Below are 23016 nucleotides of genomic sequence, written 5' to 3' on the forward strand. Positions count from 1 at the left end.
CGCTTTCTCAACCCCACACATTAGCTAGAGGATTTGTCAATCCCCTGCCCGCGGCGTTCATTGGGCAACAGCGCCTGTGCGTTTGTTTTATTGACCTTTGAAATGACAGGGATCAACGCCGAGAGCGATTTCTATTGGTAAATCCACTCACACCCACTTTGCAGTGACCAAATCCAAGTTGAAGGTGAAAGTCTTCCATCATCCCGCTCAGCCAGCTGATCAAGTGACAGCTCGTCTCTTCGTGCTGCCGCAGCCTCCCACAGTGCAAAGAAAGTCAAAAAAATAAATAAATATATATATATATATATATTTAAAAATGTCGCTGTTTTCTGAAGTCCCCCAGGCTGCCCCTGTGGCTGTCTTCAAGCTGACGCAGGATTTCAATAACGACCAGTTTCCAAATAAGGTGAACCTCGGAGTAGGAGGTAAGTTGTGCATTGCTGTCAGTCATTCATTGTATCCCGGAGCGGAAAAGTTCTCCAGCCTGTCTTACACCTAATTCATCTATGTTTGTATGATGGTGCCCTCATGTGAATTTCTAACAAGTTGTTGTCATTATAATCAGAAAGAGACACAAAGTCAGTTGACTGTTAGGCTCAAACTAAGCCCAGTAATAGTTAAAACAGCCTGCTGACTGATATCTGAGCTGTAAAATCTAAACAGAGGCTATTTAGATGTAGCTTTAATCAGTTTAGTACAACAGGCAGTCCAGAATGGTGATGGCTCACCTGTGCTGTAATTATTGCTATTGCTTAAATTCATTTTCGGATTAACATAGAGACTGTGAGGATCCGTTAATCTGGCCACGCTACAGGCTGCTCAGTCATCACACACACACCAACTACCGATTGCAGCTCTGTTGATAATATATCTTTGTTCTGCAATTAGTGTGACACTGAGAGCTGAATCATCTCTGTGTCTGCTATCCTGCACCTCTCACTCAGCAGACCAGGCAGCTGATTGGATTACTGTTCTGTCATTACACAAGAACAAGCAGGAGTTTAAATGTATTACAGCTCAGTCGTGCTTCTCTCCGAAACAAACCACTGCCACATTTCGTCCTTGAGAGCAGCTGTTTTCTGTGCTAAACCTCTCTGCAAGGAGTCATTTCTTCGCTGCTTGCATTTCACAGGAACAGTGTGAGAAGCGTTGACCGCTTAGCTCTGTTTTGGCAGGACAAGGATACCTGAGTCCTGTGATTAGCAGAGGAGGCCGAGGCCTCGTAATCCCTTTCTTTCTCCAGATGGTCAGCTGCTAAATGGCAGCTGGGAAATGTAGGCCACACATTTCTCTCTACCTAAAAAAACACTGAGATCTGAAAAAGATCCTTGACTGTAAGGATTTTCTGCTTTTCTGTGACTTTTCTGTCACACGTGACTTTAGTGGGATGTTGTCGTCATTAGTTCTGGCCCTAGATCTTAATTTAGATGTATTATTACAGATAATCAGTGCCTTTCCAGCTAGTGGACATAACAGAGAGAAAAAGGTAGATCGTCGACATCACCTGACTAAATCACCCAACAGATATTGAAAGTGCGCCTGTCACAAAACCCTGTGATCTTTGCACTTCTATTATGACTCAAGAGTCCCATAAAGTCACAAACATCAGGATTACCAAGGTACAGGTGTTAAGCTCGCAAGCTAACCACTTTTGTCTGCTGTATCTGTTTACTGAGCAATTTAAATTTGTTTAAGGAATGTTATATTTAATCTTACTTAGAGGTTTCTTTTTGCTTAAAACTCACTAAAAAACAACATTTTAATGCAGGAGGGAAGGGCCGCTTCCTACTATATTAAGCCATTCTTTCACTTTTTTCTGTAACATTAAATCGCATTGTTCCTTGCAGCCTATCGGACAGATGAAGGCCAGCCCTGGGTTTTGCCGGTGGTGAAAAAAGTGGAGAAGATCATTGTGCATGATGACAGGCTAAACCACGAGTACCTGCCCATCCTGGGCCTGCCTGAGTTCAGATCCTCAGCCTCCAAAATAGTACTGGGAGACAACAGCCCTGCCATCCAGGAAAACAGGGTTTGTGGAGTCAAAAGCCATACTACACTCTTTGAATTTCTAATGTTTTTACATTTAAACTGACTGTTTGAATGTTACTGCTAGGTCGGGGCTGTCCAGTGTCTGGGTGGTACGGGCGCTTTGAAGATAGGCGCAGAGTTTCTAAGGCGGTTCTACAATGGGAGCAACAACACCAAAACACCCATCTATGTGTCTGCACCTACCTGGGGTACATTCAAGCACACCCACAAACAAGCAGTGAAGTAGCACACACCTGTAGAGGACTTTAATTTACAGGTTGTTTTGTGAACTTTCCATAGACTTTAAACTGTAGTTGTTGATAAAGTGTTCTATTGATAAATGTCTTGTTACAGCTGCATGTTATCAGTGAGCTTGGCTGTATTATCAGGTCGGATGTGAGGAGCATTTAAAAAAACATTATTCACTCTTTTATCTAAAGAAAACAATGATAAAAATCGAACACTGCCCTCAGAGTTTTTCTTGCTGTTTTTCTCAGAAAATCACAATGCTGTGTTCAGCAGCGCTGGCTTCGAGGATGTTCGTCCGTACAGGTACTGGGACGCGGAGAAAAGAGGCCTTGATTTGGCTGGCTTCCTTGGTGACTTGGAAGTAAGTACTGCGTGGCAGCGTACTATTCACTTATTACTACATTTTGGTCTTCTGGGTTTCACATTGCTTCTTCATGTCTCCGTTTCCTACAGAGTTGTCCAGAGCACTCAGTCTTTGTCCTACATGCTTGTGCCCATAATCCGACAGGCACAGACCCCACGCAGGAGCAGTGGAAACAAATCGCTGAAGTTATGATGGTAACATGCGTATAAAGTGCATGCAAACATATACAAAGTGTCTGTACTGTGGTCTGAACTGCCACTACTGGCAAAAGGTGTCATTTTAAACAGGATATCATTTTGCATGCACAGTGTTTATCTCAGTACGATAACCCTTTGATCTTTTATCCTGTTCTCTCACAGAGGAGGAAGCTGTTTGCGTTCTTTGACTCGGCTTATCAGGGATTCGCCTCAGGTAGTCTGGAGAAAGATGCCTGGGCGGTGCGCTACTTTGTTTCCTCGGGCTTTGAAATGTTCTGTGCCCAGTCGTTCTCCAAGAATTTCGGACTCTACAGTGAGTGATCCTCTATGTAAAGTGTGCTTGGTATGAATCTACAGAAAAACCTAAGCTAAATCAACTGCAGGGATTAAACTTTGCAGGAAGAGTAATCTTAATATACATCGGTTTTATTTTCAGATTATGCTGAGTATAATGTGCGCAGAATACATCAAAAACTCTGTTAAATTGAAGGGAATAGCCACAAAATTCACTTTTAGCAAGTCTCAGATTCACCAGAGGAGGAGCTGTTTATCAGATACTGCACCTAAACATCAGGTAATAGGTATTAGCTGCTGTATTGTTTAACTGTGACATGTTTTTGTCCCATCAGACGAGCGTGTGGGCAACCTGACCGTTGTGGCTCGCGATGCGGATAACCTGAAGCGAGTTCTCTCCCAGATGGAGAAGATTGTCAGGATCACCTGGTCCAACCCACCGTCTCAGGGAGCTCGCATTGTCACCATCACTCTTACCTCACCTGAGCTTTTTAGTGAATGGTAAGTGTAAAATAGCATCATTAAAAGATGACTCCTACCTGTGCATGAGGCAATATTAAAAAGCAGTCGATATCAGACACGCAGAGTGTTTTCATTCTCTGACTTTAGGCAAGAGAATGTGAAGACCATGGCTAACAGGGTCTTGCTGATGAGATCTCAGCTGAAAGCTAAGCTCCAAGCTTTGGGGACACCAGGGACCTGGGACCACATCACAGACCAGATTGGCATGTTTAGCTTCACAGGCCTCAACCGTGAGTACAGCAGCCGCTTCCTTATGCACACAATCACAGGTCTGCAAAAACATTCCACTAGAAGCTAGTCAGGTTAACTAAAAATTTCAGGGCATCTAAGTTGTTTTAGTTTTTGGGGGGTCGATTTTAAAAAGATCTTAAAATGATTCACAGTACAGCACAGTCAGTAAAATCTAAACCAGTATCTGTTGAATTTCCTGCAGCCAAACAAGTGGAATATTTGATAAAGGAGAAACATATCTACTTAATGGCGAGCGGTCGCATCAACATGTGCGGTTTAACCACCAAGAACATCGACTACGTGGCCGAGTCCATCCACGAGGCCGTCACCAAGGTCCAGTAGAAGAACGGCACCATACCTCCAATTCTCACCACTTCCTGCTGCCCATTCCTGATCCATCCTGATCACAGGGAATGTGTTTGCATCCAGGTTTCCAGATTTTTCTGGAGCAAATACAAATTCTCATTTGCACAGAGGGCTCACAGGCCCCTGGTTTCTCATTCTTTTTCAGTATTTGTGCTATGCTAGGCTAAATGCATGCTGGGACCAAGTTCTCTATAGACTGCACAAAGATGGTTTGGATCTTTTTTAAGAGCCACAATTTTCCAAACTCTGTAGTACTTATGTAATTGTGTTCATAATTTTTCACCCTTATCTCAGTCCCCAATGTATTGTTTGTAGCTCAAAATATGTGTTTGGTATTTCAAGTTTTATGCATCATTAGAAACAAGTCTGTGGCTGTATTACGATTACCTCAGCAGCGCTGACTCTACAGTCTAAAAATGTTATACTGTTCATGACTCATCCATTCAAAGTGTGAAATATAATTATTTGTGTGGACAGCAGTAAGAGTTGTTAAGGGGAATGAGAAAAAGAGAATATTAACATGACTAATCTGTATATTTGTGTTTACCACCTCGACGATGAATGAAGAATAAAGAGGCAGTGTTTGTCATTTCTAGATTAAATGTGAACAAATGTTCTAAGGAGGATTTAAGCCTGAACTATGTAATCATATTCATGACAAGGCTCTATGCTAATGACCTCACATTTAATCTGTATTTGTAGAGTCTTTTTTTTGCTTCCAGTTGACATTCAGCGAGCACAAATGACACTGAGCGTTCTGAACAGGTGTCGTGAACCTGGGGTCGTCACTGCATGCTGAAGGGTTTTGATGTTTCTGGTTCTGTCAGGTACCTGCCAGTGGATGTTGACTGTTCATAGCAGCCGGGCACTGTTACGCAACATTCGTTTGTCACAGCACAAACAAACTAATGATCAACCAGGTTGCTGTCGCACTACTACGCAGGGCATTTACGAAACAGTCGTATTGTTTAGCAATGAAAATGTCCTCAGACATTCTGATCAAATGAATGAACTACTTCAATAAAAAACTGTCAAACAGATGTGTGTGAAACTGAGTGATAGTGTTTGCATATAAGCACTGACCTTTAGCAGGCCCTGCAGATGAAGACAAATGACGCAGACAAGAGCAATACTCCAGTAGATTTATTAATAAATTAATTTACCCTTATGTAGAATGATTGATCCATTTCTTGATATCTTTGGGTTGCTAATATATTCCTCTGAATTTTGCATTACAAAATGTATCTTTGTTAGTTTAGCCCAAACAAACTGTACATCAATCCTTACAAATATAAAGAGGTGGAAACCAACTGCAAATTCTGTAAAAGCATCGCCCTTAAAGTTCCAGATTCACACTTAGAGTCAACGGATTAAAACACACTCCCCCCGTGTGTTTGGTACAGCGGGGTCATTGTAAAAAGCTTAGCAGTGCAATAACCTTTGTACTTAGCCTTACCAGGCAGATTGAATTAAATCACTGAGCGTACCAGAACACCACCTTTGTGTGCATTTGAAAAGAGGCGGTGGCTTGACGTCAGTGTATGTCATATTGCTTTCGTCAGGCAAATCTCCCTCTGTTCAGGTTCAAGATTTCAAGAAAAGAGATCAGCGTAGTCCACTGGGGGACTAACTCACAATTTAAATAGAGTCAATTCATTTACTATTGCCGTAGGAGATTATTTCCTATTTCCTATTAAATTATTCCTTGTTGAGGAGCTTTCTCGTGCTTCCTCTGAATTCCCCAAACCCCGTGTACATCATTAGTAGCTGTTAAAGCGGAACCTTCTATGAAGTCTGCAGCCTTGTTTTGTGCTTCTCCATTAGCTGGCAGCATTTGCTGATTCTCTTCAACTTTAGCAATTAAAACCCGATGTCTGCTGCCTATGTGTAAGCCATCTTAAAATCTACTTAGGATTCAGGAAAGTCAAACAGCGTCTCAGTGCTGAGAACGTACTGCAGCCTAGTCATGCATTGTAGTCATGCATATGGAAAAGCAGGGGGTAATTCTATAGTAAAAGCAGCACAGAGAAACATGCAAGTAGCAACTTCTTCTTCAGTAATGCCCCTAATGTTCATCTGGATCCCCAAACCCAAAGATCCAAATCCCATAAACCCCTAGCTTATTTTTAATTGGTGTGTGCAGCTTTAGTGAGTGACCCTGTGTGAAATGAACTGTACATAGACAACTTTCTATGCTCCCTATGAAATGCACAAAAGACAATGTGTTCTACTGAATGCAATCAAACAACAGATTAATGACTGTTTATCTAAAATATGAAGACACCGAGGAAAAAAGGTGGAATGGTGGTTGCTTGATAGAAACACATAAGGTGTGTCTGTGCAGCTACATTTATGAATTTTATGAATGAACGTGGAGTGCAGCGATAAATCCAAGCGATTTACAGTATTTAGGAGGACTTATATTGCTATCTTTAAATTACTTTCCTCACAGTTCCATATAAAAACTTGGGTATGTGACTATAACCCTCTAACGTTGCTGAGTCACTGAATACAACAAGTAGTCTTTCAAGCTGAGGATTAATTGGTGGCTTTTTTTTTTTTTAAATATAGGTATATAGTTACAATGTTTCTCTTAAAAAAAGTTGTGCTCTTATTGTTTGGCTTTCTATTTCCGCCACTGGTTAGTGTGTGTTGGGTTGTGTGGCAGTAGGTGGCACCCTTATGGCAACATTAGGACAGTTCCCTGTGCAAACAGTGGTTTCAGTACAGTATGTGGAAACTGCCTTGTTAACATAACTCAATAATAAATATCAGTGTATCAGCTGGCTCAGATACTATCTAAGGCCCTCGTTGGGTTTATAGTGACAAAATTCAAAAACAAGTTACAGTTTAAATGTTATGAATAAATGTTAACCTTGTGGATAGAGCTAACAAACAAAAGAAGGATGCGCCAGTAACTACAAAAGATGTACTGGTGCAAAGCTGGATAACTCAAATACTACAGTTTAGATCCGTCCAATCACGTTTTATACATCAAGTGGGCAAGGCTGGGACCTGAGTAGTTTTGATGGCTACAGCAGATAAGATGGCTCAGTATCCTGAGAGTTGAAGGGGGTATACGAAGAGGTTGTAGTTAATGTAGTTAATCTTGTGAATGATACAGAGGAAGAGGATGTGTGCGTCATCCCTCTTCCTATATGTCGCTGTGCTAGCTCGTCACTGGCTGTTGCTCTGAACCTTCCTCCAAACTGTTTTCTCCATCCCGAGACTTTTTCCTCCTCTTGTTACCTAGAAACAGATGAGAACACGTTGTGAAAATGCAGCAGCTCTCATTTTTATAAAGACCAAAAGCATGATACTTGTACTAGTTTTAAATTAAACTTGTCACAAACTGATATAACATCAGATGTACAGTACAGCAGAGCTACATCCTCAAATAAATAAATAAAAGTAACTGTGTCATATTGTATGTGAGCCAGAATGGCTTAGTTGCATCTGGAGAATGAGCTTTGCAGGAAGCAGCAGGCTGTTGAGAAGGACGTAGCACATCACCTGTTGCTAAGATACACTCGGCACTGTCGCTATGTCTGACAGAAAAGTTGGGGCACATCTGACAGCATGTGTGGGAGTGCTGTCGCATTAGTGTTCATGACAAATGGCTTACTCACTCAATTTACGCAATAGCTTCTTGCCAATGTTCTCCTCAGAGCTGGACAGAGACAAAGAGCTTATGAAGGGAGAGGTGGACGGCTGAGACTCTGTAGGCACATCTGAAGGAGAAAGTTAGAGAGTGAAAGGGAGGGGGATGCTACGTAGATACACGGCCCACACTAGGTGACAAGTTCTGCAAAAGATTTGGTAGAGTAGCTTTAAACTGAGATTCCTTAACTTGTGACGTAAGTAAAAAGAAAAAATAAACACATCCTCCACAGCTTGAAAACCATGAAATACAGAGCTATATTCACTCTATGGCCACTTTACTAGGTACACTTAGTACCATATTGGACCCCCTTTTGCATTCAGAACTGCCTTAATTCTTTATTAAATGATCATGATTACACCACCCAGCTGCTGCAGATTTGTTGACTCCACATCCACAATATGAATCTCCCATTCCATCACATCCAAATGGACCTCTATTGGATTCACCTCTGTGCTGGCCATTTGGGTACAGTGAACTCACTGTCATGTTCAGTAGAACAGTCTGACATCATTTAAGATTTGTGTGATGTCACATTATCCTATAAACGCTGATACTAAGGTGCTCGGCCATTCTCCTCTGAACTCTGACAGCAACAAGGCATTTTCTCCCATAGACTCATCGCTCACTGAATGTTTTCTCTTTTTCTGATCATTCATCATCATTCATGGTTGTGTAGGAAAATTCCAGGGGCTTAGCAGTTTCTGGCACCAACAACCATGCCACACAGGTCACCTCTCTTCCCAATTCTTATGCTCAGGTTGTCCAGACATTGTCTACAAGCCTAATTACTGCTACATGAAAAAATATTTGTGTTAAACAGAAACAGGTGTATCTAATAAAGTGACCAATGAATGTATCTCTTTACTTATGAAAAAAAAAAACGTTTTCTGGAAACTTTTTTTTCTTTTGAAGATGAAAAAATTAAATGTTTGATTGTTGGCTGTATCGAGCTGCACTCACCATCCTCTCCATGACTTTCTGGCCGGTCCTCATGGATATAGGGAATCTCATCCATGCGAAGGAACACGGTATCATTTGGACTTCTCTGCCCATCGGATTTACTGCCTGTAAAATGAAATTAAACAAGTAAATCACCAAAAACAAGAAGCAGCATATTTGTAACTCTACCTAAAGAGGGAGCTAGAGAGCTTAGTATTATTCAAGTGTTTTGGGGGCCTCCAACGAAGAGGCTGAATATTAAAAATAGTACCCAGGGTAGGATTAAAAGTAAAAAGTTTAAATCGAGCTAAAGAGGACCTACAACTAGCAGAGGGGGTTTAATTCTTACATGGTAATTTAAAGCTGTAAACACTTTTTTTTTTTTGACAACCAGAGTGGAACCATCTGTCCGCGACTTTTCTTAATGGAACTAACAAACACACAAAAGTGGGTGGCGGGCTCTGCATAAGACAGATGGTATGTGGGACACTCTTTAAGCCTCGAAACAAGTACAGAATGGTTGATGTCACATTTGAATGACTCCTGTGAGTGAGTCATTTTGAATATTTGCCGTTTGTGAGTCATTCTTTACGTCTGTCAGTGCCCTCCATAATTATGTTGCACAAAGACATAAGTTTATGTTGTTTTGCATCTGTATGCCGCCACAGCGAATTGTAAATCAAACTATCAATATGTGACTGAAGTGCAGACTTTCAACTCTAATGGTGGTTTTACAAAAATTTTAGCATGAACTGTTTAAATATTGCAGCTATTTTTATACATGTCTCCCATTTTTAAAGGTTCAAAATTAACTGGAAAATTGACTGACCAGCAGTTTCAAAGCATTTATGAGACCTGCTTCTTTGCTATTTCATGACAAATGAAGTCCATTCAAAGTGCTGAATTTCTATGTTATAGCTTTTCGTTATAATTTTTCTCAGATTTTAAATATGAGGCCCAATGAAATGTTAATGCAAGTAAAAAACACCATCATTTGGCATCATTAGAGACAGTAAAAACCTCACAGAGATGGTAAAAACAACAATCTGATACATTCTTAAAAAGAGTGAATGCACTGGCAACCTCAGCAACACCAAAAGGCCTACCTGAAGAACAACTTTACGTCATCTAGCCAAGTCAAAAACTCTCTTGAGGAGGTTTTGTATCACTGTCAAAGCCTACAATCAAGAGACTTCTTCATGAATGGAAATTCAAGGGTTTACAACAAGGTGCAAAGCATAATTTACATTCCAGAATAGAAAGATCAGATTAGATTTTGCCAAAACAAAACCTCTAAAAGAGCCTGCACTGTTCTGAAAAAAAAAAAAAAAAAAAAATCACTCGACCAGATGAAAACAAGATGAACTTGAATGATTATGGTGGGAAGAGAAAAATGTGGAGAAGGAGAGAAAGGGCTTGGGATCCAGAGCATGCCACACTGTTTATCTGCTCATTATGTGCAAAAGCAACAAAGACTTTCTCCACGTGAAGAAATTAGATAGTCTTCGACAGCCAAGTCAGTCACCTGATCTCAACTCATCGGTGTGTGATGAATGCAGAATGACTCACAAACAAGCAACAACTGGCTGCAGAAAAGGCCTGGCAGAGAATCTCAAGAGAGCAAACACAACATTTGGTAACGTTTGGCGTGTTCTAGGCAGCCAAGTTTTTACATTTTTCAAGTATTAAAAACATCTTTAAATTTATTTCAGCATGTCTCATTAGTTTTGAACCTCTGAAATTGGGAAAGTGTGTATAAAAATGAGTGCAATTCTTAAACAGTTTGTGCAAAAGTTTTGTAACACTCCTTGAAGTGAAGTTGAAAGTCTGCAGTTCAATCACATGTTGACTTACAATCCACTGCTGTGGTGTACAGGGACAGAAGTCTTTGTACTGTATAAAAGAAGCTATTTGTTCCAAGTTATGTGCTGATTTCACACATGCATACTTATGAACAAGTAGGGTAAGATTAGAGGATGAAATTTTATTATTATGAGCAGCTGATTTCATTTAATTTCTTAGTTTTGCCATAATTATTGACAGAATAGCTCATCTTCAAATAACAACTTGGGCAACAACAAGCTGTGTTTCCACATCACGGGCCATCAGTATGTTTGTTTAAAATAGTTAAATGAATCAATGGTGTTTCTTTAAAATTCTCTATCCCTGCTTTCAGATGCACAAACTTCAATTTGTGCATTTAAAGCTCGTCTTCCTCTTTGAAAGAAAATTTTACCAACACAAGGAAATTCCTCATGCTTCAAGTTTAGGTGGTGTAAAAACCTGGTGCTGCCTGAGAGAAATCTCATGAACAAATTACAGTTTTTAGTTGACTTCTTGTTAAATAAAGGCATCTATATTACTTACGAACAATACGGTTTCTTTCATTGAGCTGCGAGGTGCTGCGAAGGCCACCATGGGGATGGAGATGTGCAAGGCGTGCCAGTCCCAGTCGAGTGTGTGTGTGCGTGAGGGGGAGGGCGATGCTGTGTGAGCGGGCCTCTGGGACCGGAGGCCTCCCTTTGCCATCAGGGTCCACCGCTTCTGGTGTCTGTGGGCTGCTGTCCATCCTGGTGGCCGTTAGGGCGTTGTGGTAGTGGTTTCTAGTGATCTGTGGGGCGCCAAGAAATCTGCCATTATCATCAGCGTTAGATCTGTGTGTGCGGCCACCGTTAAGAGTTGCGCATGTGGCCGAGAGGAAGCGTGCACTGTGTTTAAGAAAAGGGAGGTGAGGTGAAGTGAGAGGGCACATGTATCATTTAAGGTTAAGATATTCATGCTTGAAAAGGAGCTCAATTATCCACAGTGATTAGCGGAAAGAGGCTGTGTGGTGGGAGAGTTAGAGACAGGATGTCTGTGTTCAGTCAGAAACGGGGATCAGGACATATCAAAGGCAAATCCAGCAGCAGCGGAAGCATTTTTGGGAAATTTCAAGATTAAATGGAGGGAGCTTAAAAATGCATTTTCTTCCTTTGTGGTCCCAATTTTTTCCTTCAGTGCGCAGGAAATTAGAGATTTAATTTAGCCTATAATAACAGTGGTTTTCTTCATATTTTTCTGGGTTATGTGTGTGCAGCCGTTTATGTTTGTAACCTTGATGATCTGCAGGTCTGTGAGCTGCCGGACTGAGTAGTCGGGTAAATAGACCCCTCCACCTGCAGTGAGCTGACCCACACTGCCTCCGCTCAGTAATGAATCCGACTGGTTCAGGCTGCTGGCCCGGGAGCTATACCTCTGACCTGAACAGAGCAGAAGAAGGAAACATATTTTGAGGTCTGTTTTTTTCTACATACATCATTTGTAAAGGGTCAAAATCCTTAACCAGAATAAGCATAAAGAGTTCACACAAACAAGTGCAAGTTATAATGTCTTTTTCTTCTATATACCTCAACAAAATGCTCAATTGTCAGTTAGGAAAAAGTGTTGAGTCATATTTCTAAGCTCACTTAAGCAAATCTCATAACTCTCCTTCAAGTTTTAGTTATTCTTGAGGTACTTTAATTGTAACTATTATACAATATGTCACTAGACCACATTATACAATAAAACCATTGCATAATAATGTTTTTTTAATCTCTTTCCTTCAGTGTTAAAAAGGTCCTCGTTTAATGAGCCATTCATATGCAAAACAAATGATGAATAACCAGCAATCTGTCAAGAGAAATTAGGCACAATCTCAACAGTGCATGTCAGTCTTCCACATTTAATCAATCTGCTGTCACTACATTAAAGACACACTCTGGCTCAGCTCCTTGGCTTAATCATCTTATTTCAGTGTAGCACAGCAGCCACGGGTAATGTCTTTGTCAGAAAAATAGGCTAAAAAAGATTTCTGGCACAGATAAAAATTAAAAGCGTCAACAATCGTTCTCATGATGTGATTCGTGTGTAACAACTTAAAAATACAGGCAAAAGTTAAAAATTGGGCCCTTGTGCTGCAACTTTTACTTACACAGTGGGTGAAGTGGTCCAACAGGACCCTCCATGGTGCCGTATGCTGCACTGGCCACCCTCATCTTTTACTTCATGCTTGGAAAATGAAGTCATATTTGAACCCCAAATGCATTTTAAGTGACTCCCTCGCAATTAAAAAAAAAGATATCTCCCCTGCTTTACAAGAGAGCAGTAAAAATGTATTTGAATAGTAACTGAGCATGCTTTACGGAAGGTCATGCAGGCCCTTTTAATTCATCTACACTGTTTTCTGCCTGTTTTTGTGTTCAGCACTGTCTAGTGAAATGGCAAGAAAAGCTATTTTTGTCAGTTCACTGCAGAGCGATGAGTCGGAAAGAGAGAAAAAAAACTGTAAAAAGCTGCTCTTCTGAGATGTGATGATTGTGCAGCTGTTTGAGAGAAAATTCTGAAATGTCCTAAGTAGGGATTTTCAGATTTTTAATGAGGTCTCGCAAATAGCTTTAAGCTCACCCTGAACATCACACGTAAAAAATGTACACACTACCGCCACAAGAAACCAGGGAGAGAAAGCAAAAGACAGGCTTTCTACTTGCTCTGCAGTCTTAGCTGGATTTCATATAATCCTGTGCAGGTCATGTCCTTCCACTGGGAAATTCTCTGAAATCTCTTCTTTTAATTACTTACTTCCCACGGCTGCTGCTGCTCAGCAGGCTGACACTATACAGACACAGGGTGGCATTAAGGCAGGAAAAACACTTCACCTCCCCCAATGCACTGCATGTTTTCATCATGTGAGAACCTTCAAAATTACTCATCCATATTGCTTCATATTTCCAGTGAATTACCAATAGGCAGTGGTGGGATGAGCGCTGGCATGCCATAGTAGGAAAATGCTCCGTTTTCAAACCGAAGAGCCTCTTTTCCTATCTCCACCTCCACCCGTCCCTGCAAGATTAACACAGCCATTTACATGGATTAGGTCTGAGCACTGCGCTAATAATGTGAACAGTCAATTGATTACTCATCTAATGGAGCGTCCCACGCAGGGAAAAATGCACATTCAAATGCAAATTCACTGCCAGAACAACGCTGAGCACACAGATAATTGTTGCTTGCTTCCTAATTCTTATTCAAACCCTTTTTATCAGTTTAGAAGTACCTGCAGGATCAGGATGAAGTAGTCAACAGGTTTGTTTCTCTGGAAGAGGTAGTGTTGAGGAGCGTGCTTGTTCTTGGGGTCGAACTTTAGGTCCTGCACAACGCTGGGATGTTTGATCAGCCGCAGCAAGATCTTTTCTGACAGGTGACACGGCCTGAAGGGCTCCACCTCTGTTGTGAAACAACACAAGTCAAGGGAGGAACACCACGTCCCCCGGCCTTTGTTCTCATGTTATTTGCAAATGCTTAGCATTCAGCTCATGGAGACAAACACACAAATGCTACCTGTAGCCAAAAAGCGGTGTGTTGCAAGCAACAGTTGGGCCGAGATCTTCACCTTCAGCTCATTTTCTGCCACTTTGAAGATAGAGAAGTCCTGCTGTTTCCTTTCATGGTTGGAGACGCGCCTTTTTGTGCGATTATCAGCTATGAACAGACACAAATCCGAGAAAGTGCATAAAAAAATGTAGCACTTTCTCTGATGATAAGTTAGAGAAGCTAAAGAGTTCTTACCTCATTAATTAGGTTTAATTACTTAATGTGCCATATATGCAGAGCGAGGTCAATGTTTTTGTTTGCACTATAATTAATTAGAAACTACTCTGATGTGGCACTAATTAATTGGTGCACCTCTATATTCTGCATGCTTAGTATATTCATCTAAAGCTGTACAGAGCTGGAGATTATCCAGTGCTGTAACCTCTGACTGATAAATTGGCTTATCCTCTGCAGAGTATTATATATATATTTATATATTTTTCATTAAATGCATTATTGCTACAACATTATTTCTAGAACAGCTGGGTTCATGAAAAACTGTATGACAAAGCTTGAAGAGATTAGGTCCCTCGTGCTATATATAAACACGCAAACATTATATGCAGACACACAGGTGCACCACTCACAGAAACTGCTTTAGACACTGTATATAATTTCAACTGCAGCACACTTATATTATATCTTGATGTCTTCTGAGAGCAGGGGCTGCTGTGAAAACGTACAGGAGAATAACAAAGGAAACTAAAATTCAGTGAGCGAAAGCAGGTGCAGACTGGACTAGATATGAAATGAAGGGAGCTTTGCATTTGAATTCATTTGAATCCGTGGAGAGCGTTTCCAGCCAATTAAAAAAATAAGGGGATTATGGCGATTATCTGAAAAGACTGGGTCATTTAGTCACATTATTTAATTAAGAATTAGGAAGGAGCTGGGAACAACAGGGGAGAGAAGGTGGAACCAATAGCGGGATGAGAAAATAGCAAAGTAGATGGACCACAAAAAAACCCCATTCCATTCACAATTCATACTACAGCATTATTAGTTGCTGTCCTAATAACTGGTATGGGAATTTATGCTGATTATCTGGGCATTTTCCAGTGACTGATGGAGAGCACAAAGCTGAACAAAATGTGACAGCTGCTGCAATAAATTAAGCGAAAATCTTCTCAGTAGGGGAGCTGGAAGCAATAAGACAGCCCTGATGCAGAGCTTCATAAACACTATGTTTATACATACTGTACAGATCTGTCTCATCCACAATCTCAGACTTGATGATCTCCTCTATAACGTCCTCAAGGGTGACGATGCCCATCACTTCATAGAAGGGGTCTCCCTCGCCTTCGCTGTTCACCCGCTGCACCACTGCAAGGTGGGACTTTCCTGCAGTCATCACAAAAGAGAAGAGGACAGGTTAGAATGTTTTCAAAATGGGAGCTCAGGCTAAAAACTGCTCGTGCAATGTGCTGAGAGGCAAAGTGAGCAGATAAAAATAACTCCAGTCAACAGCCTCCAACTGGCTCTGTGCAGTCAAGATGAAAATCAGCATTAATTCACCAACTAAAAACCTGAGGGATCTATCCCAGAGGTTAAATTGAAAATGACTTCAATGCCAGACTTGCCCTTGTTTGTGTTCTCAGACAAAAAGAAAGTGGACATTGGGGGATTAGTCTCCAGACACTTTGACAGTTGGAAGACTTGGCTTCCTTACGTAAACACAGAGATTACACAATCAGTCTGGGGATGCCTGCATCTGCTGAATAAACTGCCCATGCTGCTGCCACCTCGGTAAACACTCATGCCCACACGCTGTGTTGCACGTACACACACCCACAGCACATCTGTACACATCCATGAGCAAACCGAGGGCTCACTGCGACTGTGTTTAGCTGAACGCGACAAGCCTGTCGGACACAATGACGTAGCTCGCCAACATCATCCTTGCAACGACTCGATAGAGCGAATGTGACAAGAAGTCAACGCCGCAACCAAACTTGAACATACAAGGACAGAAAAGTAAAAAACATAATAATTATCAACACAAACAAGTTGCTCTATATTGATATTTTTTTTATTATCATTATTTTCTGTTCCACTCACTTAAAAATCAGATATGTTGAAATATGCTGAACTCATCAGTCTGTTCTGCTTTCATCAACACAAGTTAGTCTGGTGACCAAATAAGTTACCTAACCAAAATGATGTCACTAGACCACAGGTTCCAACAGACACATAAAAAAAGTCTCCAGCCTCACTTTGAATAAAATCTGTGGCTCAAATAAGATGGGCCGATTTAGGGGATCACCGCCAAGGGATAAAATGGATCAAATGCTTTAATCCACTGCAACAAGAGAAAAAAAATCTGATTGACTGACTGGCAGTCATATCCAAACATGAACCTCTGGGTTGTGAGGGATTGACTGAGATGGTGAGGTTGCACTCACTCAGGTCGATGTCTCTGCAGAGCTCAGGTGAGTCAGCGACGGATTTGCTCTCAGCTGCTGATGTGCCTGGGCACCGCATTACATCATTCATATGTTACATAATACTCTTGCAGAATGACGCACACTTACTCACACACGCAGACACACATGCCCGGAGCAAAACTGGGTCCTCCATGGTTGTCCCTTTTGCAAAACGTTTCTGCTCTACCACTTTCTGTGGCTCCGTCAGTCTATGTTAGAAAACTGTGTTTTAGATTGCTCATATGTTTGTACCCATTTCTATCTGCATATTTAACCACAGCATTAAAGCTGTAATGAGATCTGGAATAAAATATTTCATTTTATGTCTCTGGAGCAGTCATTTTTATCTACACTGATGCACAAACAGCTTATGAAAACAGTTGGTTTAAACTGTGTCTACCTTCTGTGGTTTGTTAATTGAGTCTGAGCCTATTTTTTGTAGTGTAGTTGCGGCGTTGACTTCTTGTGACATTCACTCTATCGAGTCGTTGCAGGGATGATGCTGTATTAAAGTGGCTTATTTTCCAAAATATGTGTAATTGAATCTATTCGGTTCTGTTTTTAGATACAAGTCTTTACACACACATGATAAATGTGTTATAATTCTATATAATGTTGTTTAGAGTTCAACCAAAAGCAATATTAAAAGGAAAAACCTACTATTTTTAATGCATTCTAGTAAAATTTATAATGCAGTGTTTTTATAGGGGTGTTGCTACTATTACTTAAGAATAATATAAGAATAATAACCTTGTCTTTTCCTTATAAAAATCAAATATTTACAGCAGCATAAAACACTCTGGCTGCAAAAGCCTAAATGTATAAATGGAAGTCTGCTCTGTTCAGGTTTCGTACATCAGCTCAGTCAATTTGACTGCCAAGTGCCGTGTGTTAGCTTTACATTGAGCAGGCTTACATCAATATACGAGCAACTGTTTGAGAATGTAATCCTCTTATAGTGTACTTTCCAAGGGTTGGATGTTCGCAAATAATATGAGAGATAACATAATAATTGTTATATTCAAAATCTTTTGCAGCCTGAAGGCTCTGACCCACAAACACAAGAAGGTGCCATGGTAAAGCTTTCCAGACTTTTACTGCAGCCATCTTCAAACGAGCCATACTCGTTGTGAAGTCTTACTATCTTTATTCTGGTCTTCAGGAATCAGTTGATTCTGCTTATTGGTAGCTGAGGATATCCCACCTCTTCACCCTGAAAATGTCTTTGTTGTCATGTGTTTAGAATAACCGTCCTGTTGCTTGATAAAAATTCACCCTGAGAGTTTTGATGCGTATGATTCAGAGTGAGCAGGCTACTTATCCTGGCCCTTCACCAGCAGAATGAATAAATAGACAGTTATAAATAAAAGCCAGCGTGCCTGTTCATTTGGCAGCCATACACACCCAAGCCATAAGAGGAGTACCACTATGCTTGACATATGAGGTGGTATGCTTTGACTCATAAACTGTTTCTTTTTATTCTCTGGTATTTCCTCTTTCATTTGGATAGAGGCTGATGTTTATTTCAACAATCCTTAGGATTTGCTTTCCACGACTCCCCCGGCCTTCCTTTTGTATGTTTTTGTAAAGTGCATTCCATCTTTTTTTATTTTAGATGTTTGCAGAATTTTGTATCTCGTGTTGAATTGTCTGAGGTTGTGGTCATTAAGTATTCTCTTTGTTGATGGCTGACAAAGAAAAACATGCCTCTAAAGAACATTGTGGAAAGCATTTTTGAGTTGCTGTGCAATCATAAAGGGGGGTTTTCTTCAGCATGAACATCCACAAGAAAAGCAGCTTCTTTGCTATCGATTTTGGAAAGACTTTTATATTTGTCTGATAGATTTTTACTTGTTTAACTGCATTATCTTTTTCACTTGCTCTGTCACCTTTTTACCAAACAACTTTAAAAAATAAAAAAAGATAATTGTAGCTGAGACTGAAGAATCTTTCTATTTCAACTTGAATGTTTTTGAGGCCTGAAAAACTGAAAAATGCTAACTGTCTGCATGGCTAAGTTCTCCACTCAACAGTATGTTTGCAGACGATAGTTTCTTCCTGGTGACATTTCCATTCTTTACTCTAACACAGACCTCACCTCTGCCCACCAACCATCTCAGTGAGACATCATCACAGCTTCCAGTCAGGCTTCCTGACCAGCAGGAGGCTTTTAGCCATGAAAGCAAAGTCGGAGGGAGGTGAGAGAGGAAGGGAAAGGTTGGAGCTGAATTTTTCATGGTTGCTCTGCAGGGTTGGTTGGCGATGACCTACAGAGTGGAAGGAACTTCAAAGTCACAGTGGGCTGACAATTAAGTGTGCACAAATAATGTAAAGGTGAAACCAGGCTTCACACCCAAGAGAGACACACAAGCGATGCCGACACACATGTGGGTCAAGTGTGAGCTCATGGATCACTTGTGCCAGACCAAAGCTATATTTCATAATCCCAGGCACGGTGAAGTGTAGTGGACCTCCTGAACTGTAAGTGGCAACATAATTCATTACCCTGCCAAGGCCAGCTGCATTCAGCAGACATGTATTGCCCTTTCTTTGTCTATAAAACAGATTTCATTGCATAACAGCTGTGGCAGCGTGTCTTTATTTTACAATGTGACACTTTCAGTCGAGGAGTCAGAGGTTTTCGCTACTGAGCGCTAAATCTGAATCATACTTAATGTTATCAAGACTGAACATAGTCCCTAAAGAGAGGCAATGCACTTTTCCTCTATAGTAAACTGATGCTATCACTGCATGTGTGGCAATGCTGTCAATTCACTTATCAGCAAAGATGGATATCAGAGGAGAGAGAAAGACGGATTCTGGTGTAGGCAAATCGTGCAAAATTCCTTTTTTGATACAGTTTAGCATTTCAAGCATTTTAAGTGAGGAGCCGATAACTGATACTTGCATAGAAATGGGGTACCGAGCCTGGGGCCAGATGAAGTTCACAGTGTTGTCATGGGAAAGCGACTTAAATCTCTCTCATCACATAAATTCTTAAGATAACCCTATTATGGTAGCCTCTAAACTCTAGCTGAACCAAACACACTGTGTGACACAGTATCAGATTTCACATATGTCTCTCACTGCTCTGGGGATCAAAGGGCTTTACTGGCAGGCCCACTTTGAGCCAGTGGGCTGATGTATACATTGACTTCTGGACTGAAAATGTAGTTCTTAAGTGCACAGTCACTTCAAAGAACATTTAACTCCTAACTGGTGGGAGGTTGCTTTAAAACATATGGCGTCTCACATGCTCAGCTGACTTCTTACTCATAAGTTGTGTATAGGTCCTAGACAGGACACACAGGGAGATATGGAGACTGCAGAGACCAAACCTCTGATATGATTTAAAGTGAAGCGAGTTACCTCTCTTAAATTCCTCCAGCATCACGTCCAGCTTGGTGTCACTGAAGACGCAGTGCATGGGATGCTTGTAAAACTGAGTAATTGTTTTCAAAGGAGTGCAATCGTCAGGATCCACGAAGGCTAAATCTTTGACAAAAAGGATGTCTACAATGTTGGACCTTTCGTTCTCATAAACAGGGATGCGTGTGAAACCGCTCTGCATCACATCCGACATGGTGCAGAAGTCCAGCACAGCATCTGAGGACAGCATGTAACAGTCTGACAGCGGTGTCAGCACATCCTCTACGGTCTTGGTCCTAAGCTCCAGGGCTCCCTGGATAATGTTGAGCTCCTCTTTGACTAGGTCGTGGTAGGGGTCTGTGACACGCAGCATGGCCACCAGTTTCTCCCTGGTGTAAAAGTTGCTGATCTCTTGGTGCAGCATAATGTCCAGAATCTTGGAGACCGGGTAGGCGATGGGGAAAAATATCAGCATCAACAGGCGGGTCGCGCACAGGGTCTTGGATGCGATGGCGAGACTGTGCCTGGATGCCACCGAGTGAGGTAAAATCTCGCCAATAAAAAATATCCCCAAAGTGCATGAGGCAGTGGAGAGAGCGGTCATTCCTAAGATCTGGCACATCCACACCACAAAACACGTGTTTGTAAGCACGTTACCCAGCACCACAGTGCAAAGGATGTAGTTGCCATGTTTACGCACTGACTCTATTTTTCGCGCGTATTTCTGTTCTTTCTCTGTGCCGCTGTTCTGCAGGACCCGCAACTCGACCGGGTCCAGAGACAGCATGCTAATATTCAGCCCACTGCATAGAGCAGATAGCCCCAACAAGAGCACAGAGACTCCTGCCTGCAGCCAAGCATCTGCCTCTGGAGGTCTCTCCACCACCGCCAACCAGAAGTCTTTGGTGCTCAAGTGCTCCCATTTCACTCCATCGAACGCGCACATGGAGTAGTATTTGATCACCTCGTCTCTCCGCAGGTCTTTGGCGAGCAGCTCCACTAAGACTGAGTTATGACTTGAGGTGGATCTGAAGGAACCCAGCAGCTCGATGTCTGAGCTCCGGGCATTCTCCTCTTCGCATGGATTCCCCCTGGACAGGAGTGGACTTTCTGCATCTCCAATGTCCCCACCTGGTTCCTCTATAAACGCGATCCACGGAGCGGCAGGTGCTGCGTCCGGTTTGCCGCTGATGTTCAGGCTGTTGGGATTTTCGGTACCTGGAGAAGCGGAGTAGTAAACCCTCAGCATGAAGCGGGTCCCCTCGATAGCCCTCAGTATCCCGTCCTGCACGGACAGTTCTCCGCTCTGGGTGTCTTCAGGCCGGACGCCGAGCAGCGCCGTTGTCTTGGCCGGCAGGGAGGAGATGGTGACGGTAAGAAAGAGGAGGGAGAGCCGGCGCGGATGCAGGATGCTGCAGAGAGCATCCGCAGCATCCGCAGCCATCATGCTGAATGAGCCGCTGAAGGACACGGGAGAACTGGGTCACGTGGTTTGCGGATGGGATGGATGGAGCAGCTGGGTAACATGGAGAGAGAGGGAGCGAGAGAGAGAGAGAAAGAGAGAGAGGAATTCAAGTGTGTGTGTTTGTGTGTTTGTGAGCTGGCACCTTAAATATAAATGACAAATGCTGACGTAAGCCTCGCTTATTTGCTTTCTACTGCTTTCTATAAATAGAAAGCAGGAAATGCCCAGTCATTTATGATTCATGCGATAGAGCCCCTACAGCTACGCCAGAGGAAGATATTTACTTGCTAAATAGTAGAGAGACAGAAGCTGAATACAAAAAAGAAACTAAATGAGAAAAATTGGGATGTGTATCAAGTAACCAAATGAATAGAAAGAAATACTGCATTGTGTTGTGTGCCAGTTTGTGCGTTAGTGCAGAGCTCAGACTCTTATTTCATTATTATTTTTAGTTATTTTTTTATTTACAATTTTAAACTCCCCACTAGATGGCAGCATCGCCACCTGTTTTCGGTGCAGTACAGTTTGAAAAACTGTACTTGTTGCCTTTCAGGATAAACACATAAATGTAATGTGTTTCTAAAATCTTTGTTATAATAGTTTGTGTTTTAGTATCCGCATCCCTTAACAAATTAAAACAAAGTGTCGCTATCTCTAAATCTACTTTAAAAGAACACTCACACATTTCATATATATGTAAATATATATATATATATATTATAGATATCACTTTTAACTTCTATACGCTTTGGAAATATTAGCCTCTGTTTAAAGATTATATGACAAGGAACAACTTTTTACTGACTTTCATGACGTTTAAATGTTGACATGAAGAGGATTGTTCTTGTTTGTTCGTTTTGTATTTTTTGTAAAAACAAACTAAGTTGTAAATAAATAATTACAATCAAGTCCCACAGATCATTATTATTATTATAATTATTATTGTCACCATTATTATTTTTATTATTGTTGTTGTTATTATTATATACCGTTCAGTGATCAGCTGGTTCAGATCTAACGCATCTCAGTTCGGTGACCGGTTTGTGGGATTTACGATGCAGAAAACTGAAGGCGCAAAGGGCAAACAGTCATTGCCACACTTTACTTAGACGACAAAAAACAGCAAAACAAGTTGTAAAACTGTCACTCCAACTGTCATCCTAAAGTCGGATGACTTTAGGATGACAGACAATTTTCCTGATAAAATTACACATTAAATAGTTTGCCAAACAAAACCAAAAGAAATATATGCGTATAAAAAATTTCGCATCGTTAAAGATTCTGCTGATGTATGAATATGTCGACTATATATGTTTTACATGAGATATTTTTCACGATCGATCAAAATAAACGCATTGGAGGTGGTAAAATAAATCTTAAAGAAAGCCAACCATTGAGTTCGCCCAACAAAAGTCGCCGAAAATGCTCTGACGATTCAGTGTATTTGTCTAAACCTAATTCTGCTTAGGAAGTTTTTAAACTTCTGTATGCTCTATTCTTTTATTCAAGCACCC

General features: G+C 41.3%; 2 protein-coding genes across 2 annotated transcripts; one reads left to right on the plus strand and one right to left on the minus strand.

Annotated features, from left to right (window-relative positions):
• The first annotated feature begins 188 nt into the window (after positions 1–188).
• got1 (glutamic-oxaloacetic transaminase 1, soluble) lies at positions 189–5291 on the plus strand. The gene is made up of 9 exons (XM_063492100.1): positions 189–425; positions 1848–2029; positions 2114–2237; positions 2526–2638; positions 2731–2835; positions 3001–3151; positions 3468–3633; positions 3742–3884; positions 4088–5291. The coding sequence occupies exons 1-9, from the start codon at positions 317–319 to the stop codon at positions 4225–4227; spliced, it is 1233 nt and encodes a 410-aa protein (XP_063348170.1). The 5' UTR covers positions 189–316; the 3' UTR covers positions 4228–5291.
• Positions 4537–21565, minus strand: LOC134640361 (metal transporter CNNM1). Its single transcript, XM_063492099.1, has 10 exons — positions 20038–21565; positions 15443–15586; positions 14213–14353; positions 13929–14098; positions 13615–13714; positions 11948–12093; positions 11222–11465; positions 8876–8980; positions 7881–7982; positions 4537–7500 (listed from the first exon to the last, which is right to left on the minus strand). The coding sequence occupies exons 1-10, from the start codon at positions 21482–21484 to the stop codon at positions 7421–7423; spliced, it is 2679 nt and encodes an 892-aa protein (XP_063348169.1). The 5' UTR covers positions 21485–21565; the 3' UTR covers positions 4537–7420.
• Between the last annotated feature and the right edge of the window lie 1451 nt (positions 21566–23016).

The sequence above is a fragment of the Pelmatolapia mariae genome, linkage group LG13, assembly GCF_036321145.2.
Source record: "Pelmatolapia mariae isolate MD_Pm_ZW linkage group LG13, Pm_UMD_F_2, whole genome shotgun sequence".
Lineage (NCBI taxonomy): Eukaryota > Metazoa > Chordata > Actinopteri > Cichliformes > Cichlidae > Pelmatolapia > Pelmatolapia mariae.